This window comes from Octopus bimaculoides, chromosome 24 (genome assembly GCF_046866305.1).
Source record: "Octopus bimaculoides isolate indiv1 chromosome 24, ASM4686630v1, whole genome shotgun sequence".
NCBI lineage: Eukaryota > Metazoa > Mollusca > Cephalopoda > Octopoda > Octopodidae > Octopus > Octopus bimaculoides.
Genome location: NC_142951.1, coordinates 31,864,384 through 31,890,428, shown reverse-complemented (window position 1 = coordinate 31,890,428; position 26,045 = coordinate 31,864,384). Strand labels below are relative to the sequence as shown.

The window sequence follows — 26,045 nt, the reverse complement described above, 5'->3', positions numbered from 1 at the left end:
AAGAAATGTCATGAGAAATTTACTAATTAATTAGTTTTTCTTTGAAGGAACATGGACAGATATTTTATGTATGCTGAACTTTGACCTTTCTACAATGCTTCTGCAGTTGAATTTGGAGGATTTTTTTGTTTTTTGTTTTTTTTTTTCTTCTTACCCTTCCGTTTTGATCCCCACCTCTCCCTTTAAATGTAAGTGAACCTAGACAGGTTATGAAACAGATGGGTTGTCCTGGGCAACTCTTGCTTACATCTGCATTTTATCATACCCAGAAGTGCAACACCTCAGACCTGTATTTAGGGGTATGATGGTTTTTACCCAGTACATTGTCCACCCAAGTAGGTGGTCTTGGGCTAAACTATAAAATGTATATCACAAAGTATACGTATTTACACTAACCATTGTAACATTCAATTGTTTACTCGTATATATCTGATATTTGGTAACCTACTCTATTTTGAATCTATTTTAATTAGTTATTCCTATACATAAATTTGTGTTTTAATTACCACTCTGTCAGTTATGACAATAAGGGTTCCAGTTGTTTAGAGAATTGTACTCTTAATGTAGTTCTTAGGGAGATTCAGTGTGACACAATGTGATAAGGCTGGCCCTTTTGAAATACAGATGCTACTCAATTTTTGCCAGCTGAGTGCACTGAGGCAACATGAAATGGAATGTCTTGCTCAAGGACTTGATGCACTGCCAGAAATTGAACTTATGACCTTAAGATCATGAGCTAAATACCCTAACCATGCTCTTTCACATTAATTTATGTCTTAAGATGCGATGGTTAAGGATAACATTTGTGTGAAACAGAGAGAACCAGACTAAATGAAAAACTTTGGCTTCTGACTCAGTTCTGAGTTGAAATACAAGGCAAGTTCATCTTGCCGTAATTAACCCCGTTGCTGTTTCTCCACACAGAATCTGTAAGTACCAGTAATACAATGGGAATGATTCAGTCTTCTATAAAGAATGTAATTTGTTTCCCAACTATATCAGTTTTTAGTCCTTGTCTTCTGGCAATACGGTTCGTTGGAAGGGCCCAGCAATCCGGTCCGGTGATTCCCATTCTAGGATGCTAAAATTCATTTCAGGTGTACTGGGAATCCAAATTAAAACTTCACCCCTGCCTTCTAAATATCACTATAGAATATTTCAGAAAGGTTACGAGCAGAACTGGAACATGAAAAAGTTAAGACCCCCCCCCCCCCCATTCCCACCAGCCACTTGCAAAGACTCCAAACTTCCTTTCTCTTTATTGTATTTTATTTCTTAATTTATACTATAAAAAAATCATTAGTAATTTGATACAATGGGTGATCAATCTCTCCTTTTTTGGTTTGATTTGTTACTGATTTATCTTTAAGTGTCTGAAATGATGTGTTGTTGCTATGAATAAGATTTTGAATTTCAGGACTTTATAGTGTATATTTATAATATTTCTTTCTACTTTATAAACATATGTCAATTATATCTACATATGTACAGTCAATATGTGCAGACAGAATTTTCAATTGGGAATTTTTATACTTATATTCTTTTATTCTTTTACTTGTTTGTCATTTGACTGTGGCCATGCTGGAGCACCACTTTAAATTATTTTCTGGTCGAAGAAATTGACCCCAGGACTTATTCTTTGTAAGCCTAGTACTTATTCTATTGGTCTCTTGTTGAACCGCTAAGTTATGGGGACGTAAGCATGCCAACATCAGTTGTCAAGCAATGGTGGGCAGGGGACAAATATAGACACACACACACTCATAAATAAATATAAATATATATATATATATATATATACACACACACACACACACACACACACTGGACTTCTTTCAGTTTCTCTCAACCAAATCCACTGATAAGACTTTGGTTGGCCCGAGGCTATAGTAGAAGACACTTGCCCAAGGTGCCACGCTGTATAACTTAACCTGGAACCATGTGGTTAAGGATTATTTTGGTCTAATGGTAGAACGTCTGGCATATTTACAGATGTGGGTTCAAGTATCAAGGGCAGCCTTCAATTTTTGCTATCTAAAGGTAGTTTTTAACCCAATATTTGTTATTATTTTAGAGCTCTATCTACTTTGAATTACACCATTAAAAACACCATATATACATATATATATATATAATACTTGGAATTGTACATCCGAGATAGGAATGCAACTAAAGAGTTTCATTTCTAAACCAAGTACAATGAAATACAAGGTTATGCCCCAGCATGGGCTGCAATCCAATGACTCTAACAAGTAAGGAACAAAAGAAACAAAAAAACAATTGAAATATTGTGTAGATAAAAATACAAAAAAAAAGTATTCTAAATATATACTGTAAACATGAGATTTGAAAGCAAGTCTAGAAAAATATATACAAATCTTATTCAACCGAACCAGTCTTCTCCCAAAACAGGAAAGAAAAAAAAAAATCAAGATAATAAATAAAATGCCATGGCTGGATTTTCTGAATAAAACTTTGAACATTTGTTCGCTCATTTTGATATGTGCTGCTAAATAATTTTCAAACTTTCTGTCGGTGTAACTTGACCTGTCCTCTCGCAGACCCACCACATGCAGTGTCCTGCTGAACCAACAAGATTCGCTGGTATTGACTGTAGTATATTTGAAGCCCCTGCTGCCAAGACCATGGCTCTATCAGTCCTGGTAGTCATAGAGATGCTTAATGCTCTCAACAGGTAATTTTTTCTCAGTGTAGTCATAGTGACACAAACAACCACCAACCCCTCCAAATTAACTTTTAAAACAAATTTTTTTTCTTTTGTCTTTTTATATTCTTTTTTAATGTATTGTTTTTGTTCATTTTTTGGTGTATTTTACTAATTTGTTTATGTATATATATTTTTTTCTTTTTACATGGTTAACTCATTTGAATTCTCCTTCTGTGGGTGACCTTAAATTTACTAAGGACCAGTGGACTGTGAATGGCTTAGATTTGAATCCTTTGTGGTTGTTCCTCCTTGCCCCCTCTGCTTCTCCCCTCCTGCCATCGTTTTGAATTCCCCTGGTTATTTATCGTGCAAGGCTCAACTTTGCCTCAGCTTTACACTTAGTATTTGGGGAATGAAGGAGTTTGGTATTGCTGCCCTCAACTGTAGTTCTTGTTGCAGTCTAAGGTCATCCAGGATTGTACACAATGCAACATCTGAGTAGTTTGAAAGTATTCACATTGAATCCGCTCATACCCCTTCTGACAGGGTTTGTCTCTCAATAGAGAGAAGGGCAGGCACTACCCAAGGTTCCTGTATGGATTGAAATGAGTGGAGAAGCTGCCATGTTTAAAATGAAGCTGGTTTTAAATTTTTATAGCTTGTCCAACACCGTGATGAAGAAGAATTATATAGACGTAAAACTGTTTAGTCCCCTCATTAATAGGGAGGGGGTCAAAAAATTACCCTTACGTTAAGCTAGATTACAGCTTGGATCTTATTTGTTCATGTCAGAACCATTGCCTTATTGTTAGAGGAGGGAGGGGTATTGAAAGACTACAGATCTTGGAAACTGAAGCAATTTCAAGACACGGTACCTCGTGTTCACTTTCTCGTCATTCCTTCCTATTTGGGAAAAATTCATTTTTCTCTTTTTTTTCTTTTTTCCTTACTTTCTCTGTTTCGCAAAACATAAGGTTCTGGGTATTGAACCTTCAAAAGCTTTCAGAGTTTGCTGATAGTCTAGTTGGGGGCGAGGATGGTGATAATGCTGATAAGTTTTTCTTTCTTTTATTTTTTGAGCCATACAAATATCATTAATATTTATTTCCGTAACTAATTTCAACATAAATGACAGTGTATAAAAATATATAAGTACCTGTGTTCTTCATTTATACACCTCTATTATATAATATATAATAATATCATATATATATATATAATGCGTGCGCGCGTACATACACACAGGCGTCGGGGCAGAAATACAAAATGTCAATTTCTTTCTCTTTCTCCAATCCTATATCATTGCGGATATATATATACATCCATGTAGAGATATCGATATATATCCACAGATAGATACCAGTCCATATAGATTTAGATATGAGTCAACTGTATCTATCCAAAACAAAAACTTTTTTTTTTTAATGAGAAAGAATGTCTTGTATGTTCCATAGGAACTGACCTGATGCTTTGCATTTCTGCTGATAAATAATGCATGTTTTCTTATAAACTTAAACATGAAGCCACCATGACTCTTCTTAATAGCAATTGACAATGATGGTAATAATAATAATAATAATAATGACTAATTTTTTATTTTTTTTATACATATATATAATAATCTCAAAAATAATTTACTGGTGTTACTTTTTAAAAACCAATCCTTGTATGGCTTCTAAGAATAAAAGAAAAAAACTTGTCTGCATATCTGTTGCAATGTAATATTATGAAATATTATTTTAAAAGCAATGGAACATTAGCTGTGAAAGTCTAAAGGTTATTGTTGTATCATACACACACACATACATGCATGCATGTGTTTGGCAATCAAAGCATTGGATAAACAGCGTTGTTTGTTCCTGGTCTTTGTACTCTAGGTTTAAATGCTGCCAGGGCCAGCTTTATGTTTCATCTTTTCGGGAACCAATAAAGAAACATAGGAGGCCCAGTCTTGGTGCCACCTTCCCTTCTTACTACGGTTACATCTTGGATGTTCCCCTAAGGAATTTCATACGGAATTTTTAAATTGATACAAAAAATATTAAAAAAGGAGAAAAAAATCTTCCATTGCTTTGTAATATTTCAGTATGTCTTCAGAGAAAAGTGAAAGGAAAAAATAAAAAAAAAGAGAAAACAAAAAGTTCCCCATCCCACCCCACATTCTCCTCTCCCTCCCTTTACCTTTCGATACGATGTTGTCACCGGAAACAGGAGGAGGAATTCAATTGAGTCTCTTGATCACTTATCTTACCATTTTCACATCCTATTAATCTGATCGCGGCAGCTGCTGTTACTACCAACGGACACGAGAGTGAAGAGAAAAATATTAATAATAATATAATAATAATCATTTGTCAGCATTACTGCGCAAATTTTTTTCTGCCAGAGCAGATGTTAACGAAGCCCAACAGAGGGTGATGGATTGTTTTTTTTTTTTGTTGCTTTTTTAATTGAAACCAATTTGATTTTTTTTTTTTTTACTTTTCTTAATTTTTTACTATTTTAATGAATCCTACTAACTCCTTAATATTAATTAATACTATTTCTTTAGACCCATCACTCTCAGTGTCCGGCACAGGAAGGCCGTTTCAAAGGCATCGACTGCGACATCTTTGAATCGCCTGAACCTAAAACCATGGCCTTGTCTGTACTGGTCGTCATTGAAATGCTGAACGCTCTTAATAGGTAAGGAGTCTGTGTCCCACACCTGGCTGTCTTGCAGGAAGTTTGTGTGAAGTGATCGTCAACGTCAGTAACCTAATCACGAAGGGGATGTGATTCAGTTATATTCACTATCATTATTATTATTATTATTATTACTACAATTATTATTCTTATACGAAATCCTTTATAAGTTTCCATAAAATATAAACTTTTTTTTTTTTTTCTCCTTCCGTTCCCACCACTCAGTTGTTGCTTCTTCCAGTATTCTCAGAACTTCCAAGAATATGACATGATACGAGAAAGGAAACAAAAACTATATCTTTGTTTTACAAACGTATTCCGCTAGAATTTATCACATTCCTCTTTTCTCGTTTTTTTTTTTTTTTAATTATATTTTAACCTTGGAATATTTTCCTAGTTTTCTTGTTCAATCAAAACCTTTTTTGTGTCATAATATCCATGTATTGGTTCTATATTTTGATTTTGGATTCTTTAGGATTGAGTTAAATTCTTCTAGGATTCAGCTAATGTCTCATAAAGTTTTATAGAAAGACACTTTAATTTTTTTTCTATAAATATATATCTAAAATATAATTTGAGTAATAAGTTAACTATATCCATCTCCTCACTTTCTATTGTTTTTTTTTCTTTCTTGGTATATCATAGATAATTCATGGTATATTCTAGATAACTTATAACCTCTGGGTCCTTAATCTCTACTTACAGACAATATGATAACCATCTATTCAACCATTGTTGCGAGCTATATTTTATTTCCTTCATCTTATATGCCTTCTCCCTCACCTTCTCTGGCCTCTTCCTGCAACTCCTCCTCCTCCTCGTATGTGTGGTGTGCTTTCTTGCTTGCATGTGATAACTAGATCATAACTCGTTGTTATTTATTTATTTATTTACTGCTTGATATTTCAATAAATAGCGGTAGGAAGGCCAACCCCCTCCCCTTTAAAAAAAAAAAGAATTAATAATAAAACCCATGCCACGCATGTTTGCATGGAAATATTGAATATCTAACAACTTTGTTCTCTCTTTCTATTTCCTCATCATCATTATTTAACACCCATGTTCTATCCTGGCATGGGTTGTTGCACAGTCTGACAGGATTCAATGAGTCCAAGAACTGCATCATGCTCCACTGTTTATTTGGCATCGTTTCTACAATTGAATGCCCTTCATAACACCAATCCCTTCACAGTGTGTACTGGGTGTTTTTTTTTTTTTTTTCCATGGCATTAGCACTAGCACAGTTGCCAAGCTGCTTGCATGTCTATGAACCCCTGTGTGGGTTTGGTGGGGGGCGGGACTTTAAGCTAGGAGAATAAGGAGTAGAGACTAATAAATTATGAGAGAAGGTGGGGTCAGAGCAGAATAGATTTCTTGCTGTAGAGGAACGACTACTCGCATTTTAGAAAAAGAGGGGTAAAGCTGGACAGTGATGGAAGTGGTGACGGTGTCAGAATGGGTTTTCAAGGTATGGGGGATGCTACAATAGAAGGATGAATGAGAGACGACATACCAGTGCATAGTTTTGCAGGGATGAAAGGGGATAGAGAAGCAGGTGACACAACAGTGACCAACACCTTATTTCTGTCTATCTCCTAGTATACATATTTATGGAAAAAAAATGTCTACAGTAGCAAAAGTACATGCTAAGACTTATCTATATTGGCTTTAGGCCTGCACTAGTGTGTATGTGTGTAGTTTTACCCAAATGTCTTAGGGCGTTCCTTGTGCATTCACACTGATATCTATAAGCTTAAATTGGTTTATAAATAGAATCGTATTTAAAAGTTTGTCTTTACTTGTATGGTGGATTTTTTTTTTTTCCCCCTCTACCTGGAATTTTTTGTAGGTTGGGTTATTTGACCAGTAAGGGGCAAGAGCAATGTTTGACTTGTTCAAGACTGTTATTATTGCTATTTTTATAGCAATAAAGTTCAACAGAACTTTAAAATCAACAGAAAAAGACAGAACTTTTGAGTGAAAAAAACAATTCATTCGCTTTAGCCCTTGTTTCTCTTGGAACCATTAACAAAGGACTCAAGGGATTCTTGCTTGATTTGCAAGTCATACAACTAAATTGATTCCCAGGATCTCTTGACTATTCTTTGTAAGTCCAAGTCAGCTCCTTCAGAAGTCAACTTTGCTTTTCATTTTTCCAAAGTTAGACTTAATCCAATTCGAGTCCTGGGATCCATTTGAATCAGTTAAAACTCCTCCTACAACAATTTGTTGCTTTCGGGGTTGACAAAGTACCAGTTATGTACTGGGCTCAGTGAAACCAACTAACCCCTTCCTTTTATTTCAGCCGTTGTGCCTCTGCTAAAAATGGTTTATCACCAACTCCATGCTCCCACCCCCGTCCAACTTCCAGAGAAACCCTGGACTCAACAAAAATCTTTCCGGGTTTTTATTTCAAACTAATCTCTTACGTGCCTGTCATCTCTTCAACCTTAAATGTCTCGTTTTGCTGCTAATATTTTATTAGAGACCTTAAATATTTTGGTAGTGAAACAAAATGTCTTATCCTTGAGACTTAAACCACTCACATACATATATATATATATATATATATATATATATATATATATATATGTAATGTGTGTGTTTTGTATGCATATATGTTTATGTATAGTGAGGTGTGTGTTTGCTTTTATATGTAAGGTGAATGGGGTTAACATAATTATTAAAATCGCAGTTTTGTTCAATCAACCAAAAGGCTGATTAAATGAGACTGTAGCTTAGACAATTATGTAATTATGGTTTTTTTTCCCCCTCCATATACAAATAAAACACATATTAGGCTCTACACAGTCCTAAAACAAGGGTGTATTGAATACTTTAATGTGTTTTTTGTACCACAAAATGAACCAAACCTGTACGTATAAATAGTTTGAGAAGGTTTCCTTATCTCTTTTGCTACTACGAAGCAACATTGTTTTCTTAAATATTTATTTTGAGAAGAGGTGTGGGTGAAATAATTTTCATAGTTTCACACCATTTTTTTTTTTAACATGATCATCAATTAAAAAGAAAAAAAAAAGTTTTGTAAGATCCTTAAGGTCCCTGCCACATTTTTTTTTTCTTAAGTGTTGGTCATTGTGATATTGAGTCTTTTCTCTAATCACCATCCCTGCACCACCAAACATCTTTTATGGCACTATTTCTTTTCTCTTTAGCATTAGGGTGTTAGTCTGTCAGGGAGTGAGCCCCCCTCTCTCTCTCTCTTTCTTTCCTCCCTACTAGTGTCCTTCCCCACCCACAGTTAGCTGTTACAACTATCTTTAGAACATGAAATCAATCTCTGGTACTGACATAGGTTCTGGAGTTGACTAGTCACAAACTTTGCTTTAAAAGAAAATTTTTTTTTTTTTTAAATAAATGAAAAAGAAACTGCTTTATTTCAAATCAAGCATTTCTGTTTTGCTTTCCAACAGAAGCTATCTATCTCTCTTATAAATTGCATCTGAGCCCTAAACCCTACCACTTCCCATATATTTTCTTTTTTATTGTTGTTGCTGCTGCTGTTTTTACCTTTTTTTTTTTACTTTATTTTTAAATATCTTTTTAAATTAAATTACTAAAATGTCACCGCCACTTCCTGTTCTATCCCTATAGCTTAGAACTAACCCAAATTTATTTATTTTTTTTAACATTATTCTTGGAGTTGGTGCAGTCTATATATTTAGTACTGCTGCTATGCTGGGCTTGGATTGGATTATAGTTATAGCTTTACATTTGCTTTCCTGATTATTATTATTATTATTGTCAAGCTATTAAGGTGATTAGTAAGTCGGATGAAACGCTTATTAACATTCCTTCCAGCTTTACGTTCTGTGTTCAAATTCCGGCAAGGTCAACGTTGCCTTTCATCCTTCTGGGTCGTTGAAATGCGGACCAGGTGAGCACTGGAGTTGATGTAATCAACAAGCTTCCTTCCCCCATATAGTTGGATTATTTTTACAGGCTCATATTCTCCAAGCTCAAATATTTTGCCAAAGCTGGAGTCGAATCAATAAGAACCAGTAATATTCAAGTCAATTCTTCCAAAATAGTCTTGCCTTTTTTTTACTGGGGTTGCGAGGAACCCAAAAGAATTAATCGCTCTCCGTAATACATATGTAATGTCATCTTTGCATCCCATATTGTGTGATCAAATGGTCAATCGAATTTCTAGTGTTGTCCCCTTATTCACTCACACATGGTCATTTGATGGCCTAAATTTAGATGGTCTCTGTTTGTTTACAAATTCCTAGTCTTTAGTCCTGTTATCATTTGTTTCTTTTGTCGTTTACTTTCCTAAATATTTCTTCACATGTTCGTCTTTTCCACTCATGTCCTAAAAATTTTCACTCTTAGGAAAGTTATTTTTCATGGTTTTTGTTTGTATGTTTCTTTGTCCAGCGTTGTCTTGTCGTTTTAGACATGTTTCAAGGGTCGATTATTGTAAAACAAAGATATCAAGATATTTGCTACAATATTCCGTTTTCTTCCTGTTTTTCTCTGCAACATCCATTTCTTTCTTTCTCTCCACTCCTTCCTTTTATCTTTCAAAGATGAGGAAAATATCAAACCTACAAACCTTATTTACCCCCTATTGTCGTTTCTAACTAGAAGTTAGTTTCACCTCAACTGAGACAGTGGACAATTCTCCAATCTTAACCCTCTGACTGGCTTCCATTTAACTGTCTGCACGTTCTGTACACCAAGGGGAAGTGTCACTGGACTGGAGAGCTGTCTCTAAGGTAGCCATTACCTGCTGCCCTTCAGGTCTGACTTGCGATGAAGCCTATAAGACCTAAGTGACATTAAGCTGCCATGTTGAACTGGGGAGAGAGAAAGAGAGGCAAGATAACACAAGCGAAAGAATATAAACTCTATTCTATTATCAATTCTTGTGTATGCATATATATATATATATATATATGGGAGAATGTACAAAAAAACAACAGACGAGGACAGGTGGTGTAAACAACAAAAGGATGTATTAGTATGACGCTCGGGAATACGGAAAGTCTTTGACGTTTCGAGCTACACTCTTCAACAGAAAGAATACGGAGACAAGGAGAAAAACACCACGTGCATATATATATATATTTTTTTTTATTGAAACTAAAACTGAAAGCTTGTTTTGCAGCTCTAGATTCATTCCTCTACAATCCTCAGACAGTTTTGCCTGAGGATCTCACAGTGGCATGAAATTAGTTGCAAAAACAGTTTCAGTTTTAGTAAACAAAAAAAAAAAAAACAACTATATCCTCTACATGAATTGAGTAACTCCTGTGTCATTCGACTTAAAGCAACATGTTCTATGCATTGCTGTCCAGTATTTTAAAAGTATGCAGTAGTAATTTGTCACTTTAAGTTAGCTTTTAGTACTTATATATATATATATATATATATATATATATATATACTACGTATTTGTGTGTACAGTTTCTATGACAACCAACCGTTATTATCATAACTTCCTCCGCCCTACATCTTCCCCTTCCCCCTATAGATTTTTTTTTTTTTACAATTATTATTATTATCTTAAGCTGTAATATTAAATTATTTGAGAAGTCTAAGAAACTCAAATAGAAAAACAAAAACAAAAAAAAAAGAAATTCAGTCCAGCAAACACCACTCCCCCCTTTGTGGTACTTGGTTGTTGCCCTATTTCGATGACACACCAGCAAGGGATGAACTTCCTGTTAGAAGCTTGAAAGGGAGCAAGCTCCTTATCATGCTTGAAACAGTTGTGTATGTTTTTTTTTTTTTGTGTGTACCCCCCTTTTTTTTTTTTTTTTTGCATGACCATCCCCCCACACCGCTTGCCTCTGGTTCTTTGACTTGCCATTACAAAAAAAAAAAGTGAGAAATTGTATAAAACAGAAGAAAAACAATATACCAAAACAAAATCCTTATTCATTCTAAAATATCTTTCTATCTTCCTTTCCTCTTCTATTTCTCCGCTGTTATTCCGCTTCGTTATATTTCCCCCCACCATCCCCTACTTCTCCTTCCTCAACTTTTTAAATGTTGTTTTTGTCTGTTTTTCTTTGATATGGTTATCTCCTCGAGTTAATTATAATAGTTGAATGTTTGCATTGTTCGTTAGTGAGTGCAACTTTAATTTATTTAATTTTTTTCTTTTTGCGGCTTCTCTAATGAATGAAATCCTCAGTTTTTTTAGGTTTTTTTTTTTTTTGCATGTTATTCGTATCTGCTACTTCTGCTTTTGATTTGACCAACTGACTCACATTATTCCAAAATTAACTTGATTTTTCCATCAAAAATCAAGCCTGCCTTGCCCCACACACCAACCCACCCTTCAACCATTCTCTTTTATTCCTTTTCTATTAATATCCCCTCTTGGGGGGGTGGAAACAAAAACCTACTCATTTCCCTTATCACACTCCAATTTACCCACCCAGTCCTCTCAAACATCTGTGTTTGTACATATTTGTAAGTATATATATATATATATATATATATATACATATATATATACATGCATATATACATATATATATATATATATATACATATATATATACATGCAGCTGGTCCCCTTGTTCATGCATTAGAAAAATTTAGTACTTCATAGTTGCGCGCGGTTTTGCATATATGGTTGTCATATATCACCTTGATATTATCTTCGTTTAATTAAGTGGTCGTTTTTATCAAGTATTTTTTTTTCTAAACAATATTAAATCTTACGCCATTTCTTTTCACTACTTACCATAATTTGTCAACTAGTTTTCTTTTTTTTTTTTTCCAACTTGATGTTATTATTATTATTATTATTATTATTATTATTTTAATATGGAATTGATTTTTAAGACACACACACTCACACACTGTTACTCACAGGACACTTGACTGCATGAATCGGATTCACATCATGCTGCAAGCAGGCTTTGCATCTGTTGTAGTGTTGTCTCCTTGAGCAAGGCACTTAACTTTTCTTGCTCTAAGATCTCTTATCTAATAATAACAAAGTTACTATTAATTAAAAAAAAAAACAAAACCTTTTTATTAATATTACATTCAAAACCGTATTACTGATAAGCTAAAAATAATCTCTTGTCATTTCATTAATAGATTCGTCTGTGCTTTTGTTATTGTCTCTCTCTCTCTCTCAATCTGCTTTTGTCTGTCTGTCTCTGTCTCCCTCTGCTTGTCTGTCTGTCTCTCTCTGCTTCTCTGTCTTTTTCTCTCTCTCTCTGTTTCTGTCTTTTTCTTTCGCTCTCTCTCTCTCCTTGTCTGTCTTTTTCTCTTGCTCTCTCACTCTCTGCTTGTCCATCTTTCTCTCTCTCTCTCTCGCTATCTTTTGCTCTCTCACTCTCTCTATCTTTTGCTCTTTCTCTCTCTCTCTTTCTCTCTCTCTCTCTCTCTTTCTCTCTCTCTCTCTCTCTCTCTCTATCTTTTGCTCTCTCACTCTCTGCTTGTCTGTCCTTTTCTCTCGCTCGCTCTCTCTCTCTCTTTGCTTGTCTGTCTATCTGTCTCTCTGCTTGTCTAACCCTCTCTTTTTGTGTCTCTGATGGAGTGTCTGTGTGTGGTCATGTGTGCATTTGTCTCTCTCTCTGTCTGTCTGTCTTTCTGCATCTTTCTTTCCATTGACCTTAGTAAAGTAAAGGAAAAAAAAAACCCGAAACTAGTGAAGAAACAAGGTTATAACCAAGCTTCCTGTGGACATATTCCTTGTGCATTGTGTTCCATCATCATCATCATCATCGTTTAACGTCCGCTTTCCATGCTAGCATGGGTTGGACGATTTGACTGAGGACTGGTGAAACCGGATGGCAACACCAGGCTCCAGCCTGATTTGGCAGAGTTTCTACAGCTGGATGCCCTTCCTAACGCCAACCACTCAGAGAGTGTAGTGGGTGCTTTTACGTGTCACCCGCAGATTAATATTTGCAGCAATTATTTGTCAGCTTAACAATTTTCATGAGGGTTAGGCAAGGAATTAGCAAAGCTGTTGATATTTTGGACAAAATGCTTTGTGGTAAAAACCACTGGTGCTGGTTCCAAGTAAAAAAGCATCCAGTACATTCTATAAAGGTTGGCATTAGGAAAGGCATCCAGCCATAGAAACCATGCCAAAGCTGTCCTACAGATGTCAGCATGGAAGACGGACATTAAATATTTCAGATCTTTATGCACTGAGTTCAAATCCTGCTGAGGTCACCTTTGTTTTTTGATATCTCTGATACATTGTATTTTGTTAGGAGTATGAAGCAAATACCAGAGAAGGGGTCAGTTTCTTTGATCTGCTCCTCTCTTACAAAATCTCTGGTCTCGTATTTGCGTGAGGAATTATTACAGGCAGAGAAATGCCTTCCATTTTGTCCTTCTACTTGAGATTTCAACATCCATATCTTGATACATATTCACTCTGGAGCCCTCAAGTCGACGTACTCCCTTACCTTATTGCTTCCCCTCTTCTGTTTGGCCCTGTGCTACATCTTCAGACCACATGTGTTTTTTTGCTTTCATAACGGAAACAGTTTTGAGGAAACTGCAGCATGAACAATGCAATTTCAGAATTCCGAAAAGCACGTGTTCCACTAGCCTAGACATGCTGCAAGGTTCACAGGCCACAAAGTGGGCTTGTGCAGCTGCTAAGTGGTATCCGAGCAACAGGAAAACACCACTTGGAAGGCCTCCATGATGACAGGAAGATGATTCAGCTAAGCTATTTAGGCCAAAATGGAAGAGAAAGGTGCAACAAAGACAGAATTATGACTTAAATAGTTCTATTAGAGAGGCTTCCAATTATTCATGGGGGTTTTCTATACCATTCTAATAGTATGTGTGTGTGTGGGGGGGGGGAATTGGCAGAATGTTTCAGAAACCTCTTCCACATGTTATTTCAAGTTCTTTATTTACAACTGTGTTTTGCTGAAGTGTGTGTGTGTATATATACACACACACACACACACACACACAATGTATGTATATTTATATTGATTGATTTACTGTTGCATAAAAATTCATTCATTGCTGTATTTTTTTTCTCTTTCGTGTGTGTGTGTGTGTGTGTATATATATATATGTGTGTGTGTGTGTGTGTGTTTGTATGTATGTGTGTTTGTATGTATGTGTGTATGTGTGCATGCTTGTGTGTGTTTGTGTATATTTGTTTGTGCGTGTATATATGTGTGCATGTATGTATGTGTGTGTATGTATATATGTGTGTGTGTGTGTGTATAAAACCAGGCATCTCTATCACGTTCTTTCAAATCTTGACACTGCCTTCGTCTCTAATAATTCTATATTTTTTTCTTTTCCATTCCAGCTTGAGTGAAAATCAATCTTTAATAAAGATGCCTCCATGGCAAAACATGTGGCTTCTTGGTGCCATTGCGCTGTCCATGAGTCTTCACTTTGTCATCCTCTACGTTGATGTAATGTCTGTAAGTACCGCTGTGACAATTTTGTCTTCATGCTACGATTTCTCACTTCCCATATTTGGGGCGTGAATCACTTTTTTTTTTTTTTTTTTTTTTTTTTTTTGTGTTGATTCTTGAACTTTTGTCTCCTTTTATATCTAACAACTGATGGAATTGGTAAGAACATTTGAGTACTTGGCAACCTCACCAGTGCTGGTGCCATGAACAAAAGGAAAAAGCACACAGTACCACTCTGAAGTGGTTGGCATTAGGAAGGACACTCGGGTGTAGAAACCATGCCAAAGTAGACATCAGAACCCTGTGCAACCCTCTGGCTCATTGGTCCATGCCAAACTACTAAATGATGCCAAATTGATAAAAGGGATGTTAAATGATGTTCAAGTACAAGGTGCACATAGGGGTTGATGGGTGGTTAAGAAATTTGTTTCGGTTACAGGGTTCTGGATTCAATTCTGCTATGTAGAATTGAATATATATATATATAAATAGATATGTGTTATACACCACTGGTCACAATGCGCTTCTTTGCATTGTTACAGCTTTCAAAGGATGCTACCCCACTGGCTAGGCAGGGCAGGCAAACATTCCCCTCTGAACAGGATGCTCATGAGTGGACTGGAGCAATGTGAAGTGAAGCATTTTGCTCAAAGAACACAACATAATGCCTGTCTGGGACTCAAAAACCACTTGTGACTAGGAGTACAGCATCCTATTCACAAGGCTATGTGCCTATACTTTGTGTGTAAATTCACTGTGTCCTTTTCATATTCCTTCACTTCAAATGTCTAATCCCGCCTCCTGTTACGAGGAGAGAGTTACCCTCCCCGCCATTTGTATCAACGGCCATCCAGAGGGTGCCGTTTGTGTGTTTATGTGTCTAAATATATGTGCGAATATCTTTAATTTTCGTTTTTTTCTTCTTCTCCTCTCTCTCCCCATACAGCAAATCTTCCAGATCACGCATCTCAATATAAACGAATGGTTAGCTGTCTTAAAGATCTCTTTACCGGTGATCTTCATGGATGAAACTCTAAAGTTTGTCGCTCGCAAATTCTCCGACGGTAAAAATCTTATTTCTGAATGCTGTTGGATTGTGCTTGTGTGGGCAGTCTACATTGGATTTTTCTACTGGCATACATTTGCATAGTTTCAACCAAAGTTTTTTTCCCTCCCCCCCTCTAAACTCCCCCACCCCCTACAACCCTTCTTTGTGTTCTCTATTTCTCTCTCTCTCTCTCTCTTTCTCTCTCTCTGTGTTCTTAAAAAAAAATTTTTTTTTTTCACCTGTGTGTTTTCTTTATATATATTTATATAACAATAACATTTTAAAAGAAAGATTTCAAAAAAAGAAAAAACATTCTTTACGTCCTTGTCATTTTCTTTTCCCTAACACACTTGTGCACACACACACATACATACATACACACATTTCCTCTGTCCTCTCTCTCTCTCTCCTTTCTTCTTTATAGGTATTCCCCCCTTCCCTCCCAATCCTGCCCCCATCCAGTTTGAAATGGCAGCCAACTGCCAGCTTCTCTTGTTTTTCTCTTGCTGCTATTACTATTATTACAACTACTACTACCACCACCACCACCAACAACAACACTGCTACTACTACTACTACTACTGCTATTTCTACGGTTTTTGTTGCTATTACTACTACTACTACTACTATTACTACCAACATCATCGCAATTCTGTTACTATTATTACTACTACTACTACTGCTATTACCAAAACCACAACCAACATCATTGCAACACTACATTTATTTAAACTGAACATTATTTGAGAGACTGTGTGTGTAAGGTGGGAGGGCTCCAGTGTGTTCTCCTTCTAAAATTTAACACCTTAACGACATACCCTCATTTCATCTGACCACCTTTCTCATGCACACGCATAAACCTTAAGTGTAAATCTTAAGTCCATATGTATGTATGTCTGCATGTAGGTGGGCGTGTGGTTGTGTGTATGTCTACAAAGCGATTACACACATCTACATCACGAAGATATGTTTGTACTGTGTGTGAATACGAATGGGTTAGTGTTTACCATACATCCACCCACTCTCACACATACACAATGTATTCTCTGTTAACTTTTGCCCATTCACTGGTATACCAACAACCCAGCTCTCTGATTTTTAGGTTTTTATGCTAGTTCTCCGCTTTTTCAGCTTCTTTCACTCTGTTTCTAAAAGTGTCCACTTACCATTTATCCCAGATCAGTCCTGTTCCCGTAGACTTGTGATGACAGAGACGTTCCAACCATGACCTTCCCAATAAGCTAGATTGGGGAGGTGTAAAAGTAAGCAGGTTTGGTAGATATGTAGTGCAGAGGCACCAGAGATATACACAAGTTATTAAGAGCTCAGATTACTGCCTTGTCTTGTTTGCTCCAGACTAACATTGAGTCTGGATCTTCTGGAAGAGGCAGGTGGCGACGAGCTATTTTTTTACTCAAGATATGTCGAGCATAGATCTTGAGTTGATAGGAGTCGATAGTCTGTATTTGCTCCAGGCAAACATTGAGCATGTATTTTGTTGAGGAAGCAGGGGCCAATGAGCTAGGAACCCCTGCCACTTTTGTCAGGTCTGAGTGTGTGTAAAATAACTATCTGTCATTTTCACCTAACATTTCACACCATTACATGTCTAAGTATATCGACATTTCTGTATTTATTGATTTGCAGGCTGCCCAATTGCTCTTAGTCTGGGCTATTTTCATTAGCGAGTAGTTTCTTTCATTGCTGGTGAAACCAGATTCAAAGACAATCCAAATTGGTGACCTTCACTACTATTGTACATACAGTGTAGACTCTTCATCCATTCAAAACATAATAGTCATAGTACATTTTAAAACTAATGGTACTGCAGGAGTGTGTGTACACACATGTGAGTGTACTTTCGCTTCATTGCAGCATTTGTTGTGAAGCCAACACAACAATCACAGTTGTGCTTTTGAGCCTTTCTTGGGCCATTATGTTGTGTTGTTGAGCTCCCAAAACGTGACAAACTATATACACACACACACACACACACACACCTAACGCTACATGCCCCATTCCTCATGGAAAATCTGACAACCATCATCACTTACAGCTCAAAGTTGAACAGTCAACAGATGTAGTTAGAAGACTCCTAACAACTATTAAAATGTTTACCAAAGCCATCATTCCTTTCCACATGGCTGTGGTAAAAAAAAAAAAATTGCTTTCATTCTCTCTTTGGTAATTTCTATTCCTAAAGAAATATCCTCCCTCCTGCCCCTTTACTTTTTTGTTATTGTACCTTTGTACCTGGTATCCTGATGAGGTCTCTGTTAATGAAATCATACTGGGGGGGCGTTGGGGTTTGTTGTTGTTTATTTTCCCTACTTAATTACTCACACTGTGTGCGTACTTCAGAGGTGGTAGGCTTGAAACTTTCCAGATCCCAGGCAAAGATTAAAAAAAAACAAAAAAAAACAAGCAATTTCACTACCCAAATTGAGTTGTGCTATAAATCTTCACCACAGTTTTCACCTAAGTGTGTGTACGATTGTATTTAGTATTTCTCTAGGATAATGCACTCTGCATTGATTTAAAAGTTGTGTGTGTTTATGGCCATGTGTTTCTGATTTGGGTTGATGTATGATGTATATTTCCTGGATCACCCTACTTTTTAACGGATGTGTTTCTTCCATTTTTTTTTTTTGTTTTCCTTTTTTAAGATTGATAGATAGCTTGTTAACGAGGTATCAGGCATTGTTTGTTGCTCATAGTCCAGTTTTGACACGGTCCAGAGTTAATCGTGATCAGACATATTGGCTGTCATGCTCTTAAAATGGTTCATTGAGGTTTTTACCCTATATATATATATTACTTTTTAGGACATTTTATCATTCATGCATTCCAATTGTATATGCACACACAAATATGAAATATGTGCATATACACACACACACACACACACACACCTCAATAATAGACACCATTTTGAAAGATTTATTTTCAGAAACAAAATGTCATTTGATGCATTTAAATATTTCTTCTAGTATTTAGCAAACATGCTGTGTGCGGTCTTTAATGATTGAACACATTTGGACACTGTAATAATGAGTAGCGTATGCACAGATGAAAGGGTACTTTAGAGGGTACCCATTTATTTTATATGTGTATGTATACACACACATATGTATATATATATGTATGTATATACATACCTTGACGTGGTGTCTGTGTGAAGATATATATATATATATATATATATACACATATACATATTGGTTTTAGAAGCCTCATATACATTCGACACTTCTAAAATAAGAAAATTTACATATGTGATTGTTGCATACACACACACACACACACACACACACACACACACACACACACACACACACACACAATTGTCATAATTTAGCCATGATGATGATGTGGCAGAAACAATTGAGTGCCAGGAAATAATGTCACTTGGTGATTAGCCATGACTTCTGTGGTCAAGTTTGTCTGTCATCCTTCTGGAGGATCAATTGATTGAGTATACCTATCAAATACTGTGGGTGGGTTCACTCAACTACACCCTCCCCAATTTCTGGCTTTCTTCCATTGTTCGAAATAGTTAGTGTTACTGTTCCTGTGCCCCAGTATGGCCACAGCCAAAGGCTGAAGTCAGCAAATGAATAGTAGCTGGTGGACAACTGCTTTGAGAAAGGCATCAATGATACAACGTCCCCTATTTCTTCCCATAGCATGTAACTCTTGTACTTCATGTCATTATTATTATTATTATTATTATTATTATTATTAATGTCATAGAACAAGAGATAAACTCTCTGACAGTGTTGTCATTGTGAACCAGTTTGAATTGCATAGTTTATTCCTCCCCTGGTTTCCATCTCGTGTTCCTTCTGTCCCCTCTCCTTCAAAAAAAAAAAAAAAAAAAAGCATGAGGGCCTCCTGTGCGTAATAAAAATTAAAAACGAAAAAAAAAAAGTATAAAATAGACCCTTAACCATTGGCAGAGAAACAGTGGGATGTTAGACCTAACCCAAAATGGTTAGTCCCTAACGATAGAATATTGGTCTAAGTGTTTTAGTGTTGTTGTGTTCAAACCCCACCAAGGGTTCAACTTTTGTTTCTGGAGTGGGTTTTCAAGAAAATAAGCTCCACCCTTCTCATACAAAATTAAGGCCTTGTGCCAAAGGGTGAGGTGGATGATGGAATCAGTAGAGGACTACACAAAAAAAATGCATTGTGATATTTTAGTCAGTTATAAGGGGTTCGAAGTTCATAATCTCATTGGGTTTCACTTTGTCCTTCATCCTTTTACAGGGGTCAATGAAATAAGTAGCAGCCTGGTTTTAAGTTGGGGGTCAATTCAATCAACTTCCCCACACTTCGTATGTTATACCTTAACATGAAGTACAATGGTTGACTTCATGGGTTACCTGTTGGGTATCTTACCATTGCTGCGAGGTCATGGGTTCAAACCATACCCAATATCAATGATGACCTTTTGAGGGGTTTTTTGTTTTGTTTTTTTAAAATTAAAATTCTTGTCTAGCTACTCAAGGCATCTATTATTTAAATAAAAGAAAGGCAGTGGGTTGGCACAGTTGGTAGAGCACTGGGGGAAAATACGCCTTGCAACATTTAGTTATGTCATTTTAGGTTCAAATCGCATCAGTCAGATCGACTTTGTCTTGGACTTTAATTATTCTTCTGAGGTCAACGTAATTGTCCCTTTCCCTGTCTCTCTCCCCACCCCAACCCTTCTGAATAGAAATTTTTCTCATTGATTCTCCTCTGCTACTACTATTACTGCAACTATGGAACTGCAAATGGTTTTGAAAAAACTCTTTGTACAAAGTTCTTGTCCCCCAGCATTATTGGCATCACAGCTCCACCTTCTACCCAACTGTACCATAGGCTGCTTTTCCACCATTGGTCAATCAGCACTATCACCTGCTTTTTTTCCTTCCTTCTTGCTACTTCTCTTCTTATCCTCCCTTTTATCTCTCTCTATTATTATTATTATTATTATTATTATTATTATTATTATTATTATTATTATCATCAGTAAGGCAATCGTTAGCACATCAGGCTAAATGCTTAGCAGCATTTCTTCCATCTTAACATTCTGAGTTCAAATTCTACCAAGGTTGGTTTTTGCCTTTTCATCCTTTTGGGGTCAATAAAATAAGTACGAGTTGGACCCTGGGGTCAGTGTAATCAACACATCCCCTACAATGGCTGCCCTTGCAGCAAAATTTGAAACCATTATTATTATTATTATTATCATTAGAAAGGCAGTGAGCTAACAGAATTGTTAGATCAAGGAGAAAATCTATTGTATTTCTTCTGGCTCTTCATGTTCTGAGTTCAAATCCTGCCAAGGACTCTTATTAATTTCTCCTCCCTTAACTAACTGACAAGTCATAGAACAGAGTACAGGCATTATGTACTCTTCCTTTGATGGCTGAAATCTAGAATGATTCTTTGGACTCCTTTTAAGGAATTTATAAATTAGTTATTAACAACTGGAAAATATGTAGAGCAACCAGGTAATCAGCTGTTGTTTAATTGAGGCCGATGAGTGAATTTCTAGATTTTTTTACTCAATGATTTGTTAGGGATTATTGAAAAAATTCCGAATATTCAGTGAATCCCCAAATCAGCCTAATCAACAGAATATCAGAGGTAAAGGATAAGAATATTCACAGCAGCTCTGCATATTTTTAAATCAGCTTATTTATTCTAGCTTGCTTGATACCTCAGCATCAAATTCCAAACAACCCCGCTTTCTCTCACCCTCTCCCCATCCCATCCCGCCTTCATTTCTTATCCAATTTTTGAGCTTTTACGTTAGGTTATATATATCTACAATGGTGTCATTCCAATTTTAACTGTCATTTCGGATTATTATTATTATTAGTTTTCCTTTCTTTCACTTTAATCTGTTATTTTTTTTAATTATCGTTAAATATGGGAACAATAAATTGCATAACACACACACACACACATATATGTAGCTTAGCATGTGTTTACTACAAATAAACTGAAATATAAAAAAAAAAACACAGTAAATTTTAAAATAAAAAATATATGAAGTGGTTTTAATGAAGCCCCTTGCTTCAGAACACAATGTACCACCCAGCCTGAGAATCAAACCCATGATCCAATGATCAGGAATCCAACACCCTAACCACTTCACCACCCACTTTTATGGTTGGATGATTGATAAAATAGCTGTGTACTGGGTGGCGGGGGTGGGGGTTCTATTTATTTAATTAACTTTAACCCCCCTTCTTCATCCCTACACATTTTTTTTCTGATCTTTGTAGCCAATATTTGTTTTAAAGTGTAAAGAAGAAAATAAAAATATGGAGAATTCTTGTATCTCATGATTATCACCCCTTCTCGAGTGGAGCTGGTCTCAATTGCTATTTTGGTAATTATCATACATCCTCTAGAGGCAGAGATAATCTTTATAAGTCAAGAATTTATGTTGTATGGCATTTAATATACCTGTATTTGTTTGTTGGTTAATAGACAAACCACTGGCCATTTCTAAGTTCTTTCTCATAGTTCATTCTATTCTATCTCTCTTTACTTATAGAGTTAATTAGTTTAATTCCTTTTCGTTTTAATTTTTTTTTTTTTTTTTTTTTTTTGGTTCAAAATTTCTTGACTGTTTAACAATAGGACAATTAAATTTGACATTCTTCACCATCATTGCCACTAATACCATTTCCTACTGTCTCTCTATTTCTCTCTCTCTCTCTCTCGTCCTTACTTTCTCCCTCTCTCTTTGTCATTCCTTATATTGGCTCCTGTTGGTGCCTGCCCATCCCTCTTCCCACTCTCTCTCCTCACTCCCACTCCTTCCTCTTATCTTCATTAAATTTACGCACACATAAGACGTATGCATGTATATACATACATACATACAGATATATACGTTTGTACAGGCATACACGCATATATTTATATATGTATACATGCATATATATATATACATATATCTATATATGCATGTGTATACGTATACATATGTATATTTATACGTGCATATGTATACATACATGCACATAAATTGCGAATTTAAGTAAATGGATGAATAGAAGGGATACTGGTAGAAATTGAACCCATGCACTTCTGGTTAACATTCTAAAGTGTGTTCACTTCAACCTCTCTCTTTCTTCCATCCTCTTTATACTCTTCTTTACAGTTGTTTAAATGTGTGTATGTGTGTGTTTATGTATGCCAGTGTGTTAATGTGTGCGTGCATGTGTGTGTGTGTGTGTGTGTTGCATAGTTCTCGTCTGGATTAGTTTGTTTGTTTTTTTTTCATTATATTTCAACATTGTAATTACTTTGACATTATTAATTAGTATTATCATCATTATTAAATCATACCCATCGTTGTTGTTGTTGATATTAAAGATACCATTATTATTATTATTATTATTATTATTATTATTATTATTGAGGCAGTGAGCTGGCAGAATCATTAGCATGCTGGGCAAAATGCTTGGCGGCATTTCGTCCGTCTTCATGTTCTGAGTTCAAATTCTGCTACGGTTAACTTTGCCTTTCATCCTTTTGGAGTCGATAAAATAAATACCAGTCGTGCACTGGGATCAATGTAATCGACTTACCTCACCCCGCCCCCAAATTGCTGGCCTCGTGCCAAAATTTGAAACTATTATTATTATTACTAGGATTATTATTATAACTATTGTTAAATGGTGACTGGATTGGCAGAATTGTTAGAGCATTGGGGAAAAAAAATACTTTGCATTATTTGTTCTGGCTCTTTAGGTTCTGAGTTCAAATCCCGCCAAGGTCAACTTTGCCTTTCATCCTTTCAGGGTTGATAGAACAAAGTACCAGTCATGTACTGGGGTTGATTTAATCAACTGATGCCCTTCCCTTAAATTTGCTGGCCTTGTGCCAAAATTAGAAACAACTATCATTGTTATTATCATCAATATTATTATTATTGTTGTTATTATTATTATTATTATTAGGCAGTGGAGTAGCAGAAAATGGTTAAGGCACTGAACTAAATGCCTGGTAGCATTTGGTTATGTCCTTTATGTTCCATGTTCAATTCCTATGGAAGTACACTTCACTTTCCATTCCCCTCCAGGGGGTATTATTAATAAAACAAATACTGGTAGTAAACAATATTATAAACAAATGTGTTGGCCTTCTGCCTTTGTTGTGTCTACAATTATTATTATTATAAGGATGAGGGTAGTGGATGTCGGAATCAGTGCAGCAATGGATAACCAAATGCCTTGTTCCATTTGGTTCTATTCTGAGTTCAAATCTCTTCGTCCTCTTGGAGGAAAGGTATCAATTAATGGTCTAGAACTGGGGCGAGTGATCAAATCGACTGTTCTCCGCCCTAAAATTTCAGGCCTTGTTGCCTATATTAATGGTAGAATCATCAGTGTTGGTAAAAGAAGAAAAAAAGGTACTTTGCAGTATTTGTACTAACTCCTTAAGTTTTGGGGGGTCAACATTACTTTGCGTCCTTGTAGGATCGATAAAGTAACGTACCAGTTGAGTACCATGGGTCGACTAACTGCCCAACCTTCACAATTGCTGGTTTTGTGCTTAAATCAGAAACATTATTATTATTATTATTATTATTACGGCGGTGAACTAGCAGAATCTTTAGTACTCTGGACAAATTGCTAAGCGGCATTTCGTCCATCTTTACATTCTGAGTTCAAATCCCAGGTGTGGCTTTACCTTTTCTCCTTTTGGAGGGGGTGTCAGTAAGATAGGTACCAGTTAAACACTGGGGTCGATGTGATCAACTCGTCCCTCCACCCCCCACTCCTGCCAAAACTACAGGCTTTGTGCCAGAAGAAAATGATTATGATTATAGCAAACAAGCAGGATGACTAGAGCAATGAATTGAAAGCCTTTGTGGCAATCATCTACATTCTGAATTCCAAAACCCACTGACATCCATTTTGCCTTTCATCCTTTTTGGGGAAGTGTGGTGGGGGTGGTTTGAGTTGATAAAATAAAGGACCAGTCTTGTACTGGGGGTAGTCAATTGACTATATATATATATATATATATATATATATATATATATATATATATATATACCTTAACTCCTCCTCTACCCTCCCAAAATTACAAAAAGAAACAATTGAGTCCTCATGCCTACGTTCAAACTCATTCATTAACTTTATTTTTAACCTTTCTGTAATTGTTTTCACCTGCTTCTCTCTCGTCTTCCCCCACCCCGTTATCAATGTACATCACCTGCCCCCCCTCCTTTTTTTTTTCTTGTTAAATCCCTTCTATATGAAACTTGTTGTTTTACTCTTCCTCTTTCACCTTCCACTTGTTCAACAAACCAACACACACATACACGTACACATACATTACATGCTCACACATACATTACATGCTCACACATACATACATACATACATACATACATACACACAAATTTAATTTTAAAAAAAAATTAAGCAAAGCAAAAAAAAAAAACATATATATATATATCTACAAAGTATTTCATTCTTGAATGAAAGTGCTGTACAGTTGAATATAGAGACCAAAAAAAAATAACAAACAAACAAAAAATAATAATGATGATAATAATAATAATAACAAACAATATGAAACTTGAAAGAAAAAAAAATATATATGAAAGAAAAAAAGATGGAAAAAAAGAAAAAAAAACGTTTTTTAATTAAATTTCTTCTGAACCAAAAACAATGCATGGTGTCCATAGTTTGTGGTTTTACTTGAGTTTGTTGTTGTTTTTTACCTCTTAATCTTTTTTTATTTCTCTTGTTTCCTTTATATATACATACATATATACATATGTCTATATATATACACACACTCACATGTATAAATGCGTACACACAAAAAATATAATGTACATACATACATAGACATACATACATATATATATATGTATATATATATGTGTGTGTATGCAAGCACACACACACACACACGCACGCAGCCATGATGGAAATCCCACACGTGTGTGTATATATATGTATATATATATATGTATGTATAGATATGAATATGTACAACTTCGTTTTTTAACCCTTCGTTTCTGTAGAAATATAGTGCTGTTCTTACTTTTCGTTCTTTTTTAAAACGTGTGAGTCTTCACTTATCCTTTGCTGTTATTCACACCTCCACTGTTACCCCTCGCTCCCCACCTACTTGTTATAACTCCTATCTATTTATCTATATATATTTACACAAAGTATATATATATATATATATATATATATATACATACATATAT

The 26,045-nt window shown here is 35.7% G+C and overlaps 1 protein-coding gene across 2 annotated transcripts in view; it reads left to right on the top strand.

Moving 5' to 3' along the window:
- The window catches only part of LOC106880767 (sarcoplasmic/endoplasmic reticulum calcium ATPase 1), a 108,685-nt gene that overhangs the window by 63,942 nt on the left and 18,698 nt on the right, over positions 1 to 26,045 (top strand). Inside the window, exons 22-24 of one of the 2 annotated variants that reach the window (XM_089341057.1) lie at positions 5,220 to 5,353; positions 14,640 to 14,757; positions 15,698 to 15,815. In XM_089341057.1, coding sequence (XP_089197183.1) covers positions 5,220 to 5,353; positions 14,640 to 14,757; positions 15,698 to 15,815 — 370 coding nt within the window. Of the gene's footprint in view, positions 1 to 2,561; positions 2,696 to 5,219; positions 5,354 to 14,639; positions 14,758 to 15,697; positions 15,816 to 26,045 lie in introns of both variants that reach the window. The other variant, XM_089341056.1, reaches the window with a different exon arrangement.